The sequence below is a fragment of the Lonchura striata genome, chromosome 3 (genome assembly GCF_050655825.1).
Source record: "Lonchura striata isolate lonStrDom1 chromosome 3, ASM5065582v1, whole genome shotgun sequence".
NCBI lineage: Eukaryota > Metazoa > Chordata > Aves > Passeriformes > Estrildidae > Lonchura > Lonchura striata.
The window spans coordinates 88,115,694-88,126,628 of NC_140705.1; the positions used below are offsets into that span (position 1 = coordinate 88,115,694).

Genomic DNA, 10,935 nt, shown 5'->3' on the forward strand with positions numbered 1-10,935 from the left:
TTGGAAGGGCCCATTAAGTGAGACAGCCTCTTCTGCCCACAGGGGGGTTGTTCAGGGGGAGCTTTGTGATTGAAAAATAGGGAATTCAACCAGTTACTCACTTAATCATTTCAGTTCATCCACCTCTGCCTCCGAGATCTGCTGTCTCATCTTTCTTTGTAAGGAGCATGAATGGATTATCAAGTTTCATTCTCAAATAATCTAAAAAGCAGATTTATGCAGAGTTTTTGTATCTCTAAACGAATTGGGGAATGTGAGTTTCTTGCTACACTGCGGCTGGATATTCCTAGGGAAGTTGTATAAGCAGCCCAAGCCTAATTTCTGTGAGGGATTTAGCCCACCGCATGCGACCTTCAGCTGGAGTGAGGAGCTGACCTCGGCTTCGTTGCGAGCCTGTCCGTGCCTGCGAGCCGCGCTGAGCCGCGGCGGTGCTGCCCGGCGGTGATGTAATGTGTGTGCCCTCCCGCCAGCCGCTACTGGAGGCATCGCGTCGATGCGCGGGCGGCTGCGTCTGTGCGTCCATTCGGCAGGGCGAGGCCGTCACCGGCCGGGGCGCGGGGCCGGGAGGGCCGGGATGCTGCCGCAGGTGTGTCCCGGCCTCGGGTGTGTCCGTCCCTCGGGTGTGTCTGTCCCGCCCGCCGCCCCGCGGTGGCTCCGGCCGCGCTGGCGGGCATCGGCCGGCAGGGGGCGCCCGCGAGCCGCGCGGGGCCCGCGCCGCCCCCGCCCGCACGTGGCGCGCGCCCCGCTGAAAAGCCGCGAGCGGCCCCGCGCCCGCCACTGGGCTCGGCAGCGTCCGCTCCGCTCGGTCTTCCCCGCTGCTTCCCGCTCATTCCCGCTGCCTCCCGCTCATTCCCGCTGCCTCCCGCTCATTCCCGCTGCTTCCCGCTCATTCCCGCTTCTCCGCCGCCCGGCCCGCTCTGCCCACCGCCATGGTGCGCGGCATCGGCACGTCGCATCCTCCCATGCATCCCGCAGCCCGGGGGCGGTGGGTACCGTGAGAGCCACCGCGCATTCCTGGCGCTGCGGCGAGGACCGGGCGCACGCAGCTGGCGCTGACCTGTTGCAAGAGCCGGGCTTGTCTTGGAGATCTTTCGTCTGCGTCTTTTTTTCTATTTTTTTTTTTTTCCTTCTCGACGGGGGAAGTTTACTCCCCAGCCTGTGGTTCGATCTCCTCCACACCCTTTCCTCCTCCTTTTCCTCCTTTTTTCCAGGATCCGCTGCCTGGGGCCGAAAGAGGTCTCCGTCGTTACCCCCGGCCCAGCGCTGGAGCTGGGGGCACCCGCGTGCTGCGGGCTCGCCCTTTCCCCTGGCGGCGGCCGTGGGGCGGCCCCGGGAGTGCGGAGAGGCTCCGCGAGTGCCCCGGGCTGCCGGGCCGCCACCATGTCCAAAGTGGCGGCGGAAAGTTGCGGAGCAGCGCCGGCCGAAGACTTGTCCAAGGTGTCGGACGAGGAGCTGCTTAAGTGGAGCAAGGAGGAGCTGATCCGCAGCCTCCGCCGCGCCGAGGCCGAGAAGATGAGCGCGATGCTGGACCACAGCAACCTCATCCGCGAGGTGAACCGCCGCCTCCAGCTCCACCTCGGCGAGATCCGCGGCTTGAAGGTAGCGGGATGGGCAGGGTGGGACCCCTGAAGTTTGTGTGGTGTCTCCCGCCGGGAGCCATCTCGTCAGGTAGATGGTCTGGGAGGAGCCGCTCCCGAGAACCGCATGAAAAGTGGATGAGGACTGGGTGAATAGCGTTTGAACCCGCTTAATAATCAAGTGTCCGGCTAAGGGATGACCAGCTGTTCGGCAGGCTGTGGAGCACAGCTGGTTTGTGCTCTGCCCCGCTATTCTTTTGCGTTGATAAAAACGCTGAAATCTTGTCAGCTTTGTGTTAGACTTCCTTGGTTGTGAGTGAGGTTAAATAGTCCTGCCTGAAGTGCACAGAAATAAGGGTTTCTGTAGCTCACGCTGTTTTCTGTCATTATTTTCAGACAGACTTAGTCTGTTAGGCAGGCTGGTAGGCTGCTGGAGAGAGCTGGTCATTTCCAGGATGCAGTGCAGCCCGTGGCAGGTGATGGCAAACCCGTGGGCTCGGGTTTGGGATGGTCAGAACCAATCCCTAATCTTTGTGCGAAAAGACATCTGGTAACACATCTCTGATCAAACCATTCTTCCTTGTGTGCTCATGCAGGCTGCAGTCAGGGGCAGACCAAGTCTGTAATGGCTTATCTGCTCTTAATTTCACTCTTGATGGCTGAGAAGCTTAGACCCTAATGCTTCCTTCCCACTTCTGAGGTCTGGGAAGAAAGTGTGAGTGTTTACAGAGCATTACCTTGCTTGTGGTTTATAGACATAGAAAGTTACCTTAGGGATAGCTAAGCACATTTTCTGGCTTATTGCTTTGAAAATTTTCAATAAATTCCTTCAGTGAGGTTGGAGGGAATGAGAGAAGACACACAGGTGCAGTGTGGGCTTTGGAATTATTACAAGAAAGTGCATTAGAAGAGAGGTCTTCACTTGTAGAATGGCTTTAAATGACAGAATTATTGATAAAGTGTTTTTGATAATAGTGTGCTATAAAATAAATAGTTCCTGCCTCCCAAGGTTTTGTGTTCTGCAAAGTATGTGTGTCCCTTTGGTGGTGTCTGAGGGTAAAAAAACCCATCCATGGTAGTATTGAGTAAAACTGAACCTTATATTTAAATGTAAGTTCAGTTACAACAATAGTATCTTTCAGCCAGTTACGTGCAAAAGTATCTGGGTTTCTGCATCTTCCAGATAACTGACCAAACACACTTAAGATGGGTAGGACAGAGTCACAAATTCCTCTCTCAATTCCAAACTCCTTAAGTCTTGTTTGATTTCCTCCTTTTGTTCAGATGCCTCAGCTGGAGCTTTCAGAAAGGATCTGGGAGAAGGAGTTTTTTGAGCCCTGTCTTGGTATCTGGGACTCTCCCTCCTTTGTCCTATGTGAAATAACTGCTCCATGAGTAAGAATGACCAGCTGGATGGGTGTCTCCTGCTTCCCGACTGAGGAATTGTGGACTTCCACAACTTTTTTTTGATCCCACTGTGGGATCATTCCAAACATCTCTCACTAGCAGAGGTTTTTAAGGACCCCTTAAAGGCTCATTGAGATTTTTTTCCATTGTCAAGTACAGTAAAATTTGATGTTATCTTGAGGCAAAAATCAGAAAACACAGGCATTCATGCACCTAAATCTGATGGAGTTACAAAAGCTTCCTTTTCTTAGGAAACTGTGCTGAAGTGGGGTTTCCATAAGACTGAATTTTTAACAACTTTGTCTAATCTGTGGTTGTAATGTCATACATAAGCAATGGATGTGTAGATGATGGGAGAAAGATAAATATGGTTTCAAGTCCAAACTAGAAGGATGAAGTACTGAAAATGTTTTTATTCTGCTGTAGTAATACTCTGAACATTTTACTTCAGAGTATTTGCTTCAGACTGTTCCTCACCTAGGGAAGGGCATAGAATCATGTACTTCATTTTGTTAAGGGTGAAAACATCTATTTAAGCAGGTTATTTAATTTCAGAGTGGTTGAAGCAATCCTGGTCAAGTGATGACTGACAAGGCTTTTTATGCCAATCGGGAACAAAATCCAGCAAATCCCTATCTTTAAAAAAATCTCTAAAATGGTCATATTTATATGTGACTATGCTTTAGGGAAAAGCGAATATAAATGTAAATAATTAGTTATTTAATAGCGCTTACAATTTCTGGTGTACCTTGCACTTTTATTTAGCAATAACTCGCAGGTGAATATTTCTCAGGGGAGTGAGATCATCATGAGAGCACTTACAATCCTTGCCCAATTTGGGAGCTAAATTACTCTGATATTTAGCATGAAAATTAATTAAGCACCTGAAACTTTTTTGCTGTATCAGAAGTTAGAAATTAGCTCCAAGCTACAGGCAGTTTTTGCTGGACAGCAGCTTTTTTTGCTCAAAGCATGGAGCTGTTAAAACGTGCCAGATCTACACATGGAATTGTTTATGCCTTACTGGAGTGCTTAAACAAGGGCTTGCAGCAGTGTTGTCCACTGGCTTGTGTAACAGTTTAACATCAATTCCTTTAGACTCGCCTCTGTCATGATAATCTTTCTCTTAAAGGACATCAACCAGAAGCTGCAGGAAGATAACCAGGAGCTGAGGGACCTTTGCTGCTTCCTGGATGACGACCGGCAGAAGGGCAAGAGGGTGTCCCGCGAGTGGCAGAGGCTGGGCAGGTACAGCGCCAGTGTCATGCACAAGGAGGTGGCCTTATACATGCAGAAGCTGAAAGAGCTGGAAGTGAGGCAAGAAGAAGTGGTTAAGGAGAACCTGGAGCTGAAGGAGTTGTGCGTGTTGCTGGATGAGGAGAAGAGTGGAGGAGCAGGCAGCCGGAGCTCTATCGACAGCCAGATTAGCCTGTGCCAGCTGACTGCCACCAGCGCGTACATCAGAGATGTTGGGGATGGCAGCAGCACCTCCAGCACGGGCAGCACAGACAGCCCAGACCATCACAAACACCACCCAAGCACCAGTCCAGAACACCTGCAAAAACCTCGGGGGGAAGGAAGCCCTGAGCATCAGAAACACCGGAGCATCAGCCCAGAGCACCTGCAGAAGCCCAGGAGTTCTGGCAGTCCTGATCATCACCTGAAAGGGCCGAGCCCTGAGCATCACAAAACCATTGTCAAAATACCTGAGCAACAAAAGCACAGCAGCAGCAGTCCAGAAACTATCCCAAAGCATGTTTTGAGTAGTAGTCCTGAACGCTTTCAAAAGCAGAGGCCTGGTGGTAGCCCTGAGCATCAAAAGCACAGCGGTGGCAGCCCAGATCACCTTCAAAAGCACACGCCCAGTGGAAGTACAGAGCACCTGCACAAGGTGAGGGGTTCAAGCCCAGAGCATCTCAAACAACACTATGGAGGGAGCCCAGAGCACCTCAAACATCTCAGCGGAGGCAGCAGAGAAGGTACCCTCAGGAGACAAGTGACAGATGAGCTGTCCCCTCACCACAGGAGTTTGTACAACGGAATGAATGGTGGGTCAATATTTGGAACAAAAGCTCACTTTGAAAATTGCTAAGGTAGTTTTGGTGTTATTCCAGCTATTTCTGCAGCAGGAATGATGTTTGATGTGAAATGAAAGGCAATGAGTCTGGTGTTACCATTATTCCTTTAGCAGATGATTTAATTGGAGTACACGTTTGTCCATCCAGCAGGTGTGGGGAAGATTAAAGAAGTAGGAGGATAGTGCATTTTGAGTGTTGGTATAGGGTATCAAGGAGAAGCTCTCAGCCCTGACCCTGCTCTGTGCTTGGTAGATGTAAACTGTTTGTCCCTAGTTGGATTTGTGTTTGCATAGGAGAGGAATTGCATTATGTTTCTTGTCCTGCTTAAATCTGAGTCAGCAGAGTTGGAGGGGAGTGTCTCCAATTTCACTTCCACCTTCCTAATCTGCTTTGTCTGTAGCTTTAAAGATTTTTAAATTTCCTCTTTATTGATTGAAGGCTTCTTTTATCCTTATCTATAAACTTTGGAAAAGACCCCAGATGAAGAGTAGGCACAATAGAAACGAATCTGATAGCTCCTTTCAAAGCCTTACGTTTGCATATTTTTAATCATAACAAATTAAAAATATAGCAAGATCAAGAAGGGGTTTATTTTCTGTTTTATTGCTGCCTTTTAGAAAGGTTTCCAATAAACATACCTAGATTTTAAGTGCAGTATATACTGAGTGATAGAAATAATTTGTTTGTCTTAGGAGAGTCACAATATAAGTATCTTGCTATTTTGAAAGCTACAAAGTTCAGACATCCTACTCAGCTGTTGAAATAACTCATTTTAGACTTAGCAGAATTCCTATAGCCTGCTGCCTTTATTTCTTCCATGTGCTTTGGGATGTTCTCATGAAGGCAATTAATGTCCTAGTTGTAAACCCTTTTCTCAGACCTTTATACTTAAAGTTGAAATTGAACTGCAGAAAGTGATGATTTTGCCTTAGCAAATTGTCTTGGATGGAGTTCATGTGCTTTCATTTCATAAGCGGCTGTGAGAAGCTGTGTTTGCGTCAGTGGAAGTGACCACTTGTTGGATCTGCTTGGGAGATGGGTGCTGTCCTCAACCTTTGTCACACTGGTCCAGTTACCAGTTGGGATTAATTTACACAATGCCTTCAGTTAGCCCCTCTCTGCAGGGGCAAATCCACATTGTTTTCAGTGGAATGTGTATTTTTGACAGGGCTGACCAACTCCCATGTGGTAAGTATAGAGACTCCCCTTTTTAAAGACTTGGAAATGATTAATAAGGTGAGTGTGTGACACATATGTGAAGATGTGCAATACAGAAGTTATTAAAATTGGTCTTGCCCAACTTCCATTAAATGCTATATTGTTCTCCATTCAGATTTTTGTGTTTACTATTGACCTTCTGTAAGTAGCACAAAGTATGGAACCAGACTTCCCAAAAATGACTTGTTTCTTGCACCCATGATGTTCATCAGTCCACCACAGTTTAAGTAGGAAGGTGATCCAAGGTTTTAAGTATGAATTTTTAAAACTCACTCACAGGGGAAGGAAGATATAGGTTTTCTGCTGCCAGCACTGTAGGCTTTCTGTTTCTTTCTGTGTTTTTCCCCCCCAAGTTGCCTTGTTAAGAACCTAACAGTACAGTGAAAGCAGTTGTTACTTTATTCCTGAGTTGACTGGCATCCTATGTGCAGCATATTTCAGTTGTCAAAAGATTGGACTCTGGCCACAAGGTGCTAGAGAGGGCAGCTGGTGCTCTGGGAGGCTCTTTATTGACTTTAATCAGAACTTTGCCTGCCCTGTGCTTTATATAATCAGTTTTACAGAGAAGTCCACTTTGGTTTGACAACTTCTCTCACCAGAAAGTTGTCAAAACTCTCTTCTTTTGTATTTATATAATTTGATGCAAGCTTGAGGTTTAATTCTGACATCTGTCTGACCTTGATCAAACTTGGGAAGACTCTTGACAGCTCTGCTGTGAATAGAAGGCTTTAAACTTCAGGGAAATACTTGGCCTTCACAGCAAGGCTGAATCCTTCTGGGTATTTTGTGTTCTGATTTTGTCAGCTACTGTAAAGTTGTGGGGAACAGTTAACATGGAAGTGGTAGAAATGCTGGTCATTAGAAATTGTTATTGTTGTGAAAATGTGTAAATGTGAATTTGGATATTCTGTATGTACCTGACCCTGCCAGCTGAGAGTAGGCAATAAAAATCCTGATCGTGTTGTAAGGAATGCTGAAATTGTGACAATGGGAGTTAAGAAATGGCCTGGAAACCTGGCCCTAAATTCTGATGAGCAATACAAAAGGACATTATTTGTTTGTGATCCCAAAGTGCATGTAGTACATACAGTATTATATTGCATTGGTGGAATCCAGTTTGTTTTCAAACTTGGACTATCTCTAGCTGGCAGATGTTTGCAAATCTGTGTCATGGGTTTGCCTAAGTTCTAAACTTATTGTAGTTCTTGTGCACTGTCATGTGAGCAGCAAGAAATGCTGGTGACCCTAAATGATGAATGGCAGAGACAGACATGTTTTGATATTTAAAGGAGTAAAATAAAATATTTTAACTACATAGTCAGAATTTACCTGAGTCAGTACAAGCCTGTCCCAATCTTCCTTGATCTGAACTGGGCTCTGAATCATGTCTGAGAGGACAAGTTATTCCTCTGCATGTCAAACCTCATTCCAGAAGTGCTGTACTCTACCTGGAATTGATGTTCCTAATTGGAAGCATGTTTGGGACCAGTCTGGCTATTCCTGGAGAAATGGGAGCTTCTAGCAGCTCCCATTTAGCTGGATTTGCAATTCTGTCAGCACCTGGTGACCACAGGGAAGCAGTGGATTCTACAGGGTGGTGTTACCTCTTCCAGAGCTGAAGGTAAAGACATGTGGGATGGATCAGAGAGTTTGCAGGTTCTGACGGAGTGGAGCTGCAGTCAGAGCAGTTGCAGTATAATATTACAGTGCCATCAGAAATGTGATGTGCAGCTGGAGCTGCTTTGCAGGATGTGTTTATGCATTAATCATTGGCCTTCATGCATGTTTTAAGCTATGCGGGAAGTTACCTCAGCCTCACAGGCACAGCTGAAGGAATAAAGGATGAGGTGATAACATTTCCTTTCATAATTCTTCTCATCTTGTATACTCAAAGGTTTGATCTTGGTATTTTTTCTTGTATGACGTGTCAGCTTTCATTTATAAGATTTATAAGGCTTTAAAAATACCCTCTACTTCATGGCTCTCCTACATCTTTTTCTGCAATGAGTGTCCTTAGCCTTTGCAGTGACAGAAAATAGGATGGGAGAGCTAAATTTGGCCTGGTGCCTGTTAATTGAAAACATGTGTATTTAATTCTAGAGGTTTTAACCAAATAAAACATGGTAACAATCTTCTGCTGTAATCACACCTAAATGTTCTGGGTAATGAGAACAGGGGTATTTGGGATAGAAAGATTGCTGAAAATAGATGAGAAAATATCAGGAGTAAAAACATTTTGAGAAGAGAGCATTAATACACCATAGAAGAATACTTGACAGTTTAACTCTGACACATATCTGGGGTGTAAGTGCCTCTATAAATTGATTTGCTTTCAGCATTTGCAGTCTAAGTGTTGTTTTTTTAATCTAAGTGATTTATTTTCAACTTTCTATTTTAAGAAGTCCTTTGTTTTACTCTCAGCTTTTACTTTTGTGTGAAAGGAAGGTATCCAAAGGCTTTCATGTGTCTTCTTGCTTCCTACTGAGGTTATTAATGAAGAGAAGTCAAACTGCTGACTAACACCTCCTGTACTGCTGGAGGTGTGAGGGCTCTTATAGAACAGATGCAGCATCACCTCTCCTTGAGCAAAGGTGGTTTTAGGCTAAATAGAGACTCAGCATAAATTTTGGACACTCTCTTATAAATGCACTTGTGAGAAGGAAAATTAAATTAGAAAACACTGCACTGAATAAAAAGGGGAAAGTGCAGAGTGACTCCAGAGAGGAAAAGCTCATAACAATGTTACTGAGTTAACTGATATCCTCTCTGTGCAAACAATTCCCCTTTGCTGGCTGAAGAGTGGGGTGATGTTATGTTTCTATGTACGTTTGCTTACATGTTACGTTTCTTAAAGTTGAAATGCAAATAATCTGTCTGTCATTAATGGCACTGCACAGCACTGTGTGTGATAGGACCTGTCCTGGTGGCACCCACGACTGCCCAGCTGGGAGCCTGAGGCAGCATTACTTGCTTTTCAGAGTGTAACCAAAGTCTACAAGGATCAGTGGGATTTTTTTCCTTGACAATATGAAGGGATGTTGTGTTTATTTTGGGTATTTAATTTAGAAGTGTAGAGCTCTGAAGCTTTGTCAGTCTTTCAAATGAACTCTGTAGGTTTGATGTCAAACTTTTAAATTGGTTCCAGCTGTTACACACTGAAAGAGAACTGGGGCATGAGTTGTGAATATGGATGTGACTACAGAACGCTGCATTTGTTATCCAACTTGTTTTTTGGGGAGTGATTTATCATGCTGAAAATGTGTTTTCTAGTATCAAAAAAATGAACCTACTAGAAACCCATGTTATAAGACTTTTGGGAGAGTTTTACAATTCCACATCCTTAACTTCACTGACATAACTCCTTTTGATTGAAATGTTTTAATGTGCAGCGGATCATCCTCCCAGCAAAACTCTGGATATGTTAATGGGAGAGTGATGCCTCTCCTGATGGAGAGTGGCCTGGTTTCACAGGTTGTCTGGATGTTCAACACTGATTCCTGCACAGGCTAGAGGCTGATCCAAGTGGCACACAGGGGCTGGGGGCAGGGTTTGCGCTTGGGTGCTGTAGCACTGCTGGCTGCAGTGGGATGTGCAGGGGGACTCAGCTGCACAGTTCCTCCTGCTGCAAGACTGAGAACACCCCGGCACCTTCTGGGAAGTCACTGCTTCCAAGTTTTATTGTCATTTCCTTTCTTCCTGAGGCTGCATATCCTGCTACAGGCGACTGTTTTGCAGTGAGGACTTAATGCTAATTCAGCCGTTGTTTGATGGAAGTGAGAGGCAGAGTAGGGAATAGAGACACTACCTTTAAGCCATCTCCAGTGTACCTCGTCTCTCTGGGAGCAAGGTCCCTGTTAGTCAGTGCTGCCAGGGATCTGGGAACTGGTCCCATAGTTCCCACAGCAAAGCCCCATGGAGTGACTCTTTGCAGCCCCGTGAGCAGTGCCCATCTCTCCCGAGCGGGATGGAGAGTAGGAGATGTGATGGCTCCGTGATTGGAGGCGTGTGGCCATCTCTCGTGTTTAGAGTGTCCCCTGGAACTTCCCTGACTGTGCCGCTGGGGCTCCAGGAGGGAAGGGCTACTGATCAGTCACAGGCTGGTACAAACAAAAACACCCTGCAAGCCAGTGCCTGGTCCCATCCCCTGACTGTGGTAGTGGTACACCTGGGATAAAGCTGACATACTAATCTTTCTTCTGTTTTCTTTATTTTCTTGGGCATTTTTGAGAAACAATGTATTTTCTGAGTAGTGAGTGGTAGTTTGTTTTGGAAACAGCAGAGAAGCTTGTTTCTTTTTCATGGTTATTGGGTCAAGGTGTGAGCCACTTGCCTTTACCTCGGAGAGCTTGTCAGGAGTTTGCATGCCTGTTAGCGTTGTCTGCCTGAAAAAAGTGGGCACATTTGTGTTTTTTTAGTGCCAGAATGGCAAATCCTCACATTAAAGCCTTGTCGGAGTCCTTGCATAGAGAGAGTACTTTAACCTGAGCTCAGGACCTTGTGTATCAGTTCTTCACACAGCTTTTGGAGTTAGTGTTGTTAGTTTAGAACAGTAAAATATAGGTTTAGAAACATTAGTGATTAAATTGTAAAATTCTCTGAACTATGGCGCTTACAATGCAGTCAGTATATTAAAGTAATTTTTGGTAAGTGCTGCT

General features: G+C 45.9%; 1 protein-coding gene across 6 annotated transcripts in view; it reads left to right on the forward strand.

The window, feature by feature from the left end:
• Positions 1-689: 689 nt before the first annotated feature.
• The window catches only part of CCDC85A (coiled-coil domain containing 85A), a 134,359-nt gene continuing 124,113 nt past the window's right edge, over positions 690-10,935 (forward strand). The window contains exons 1-2 of one of the 6 annotated variants that reach the window (XM_021527517.3): positions 690-1,599; positions 4,117-5,032. In XM_021527517.3, the coding sequence (XP_021383192.1) occupies positions 1,381-1,599; positions 4,117-5,032 (1,135 nt within the window). In that variant the 5' untranslated portion in view covers positions 690-1,380. The remainder of the gene's footprint in view (positions 1,600-4,116; positions 5,033-10,935) is intronic. The other 5 variants (XM_021527516.3, XM_021527518.3, XM_085575759.1 and 2 more) reach the window with 5 other exon arrangements.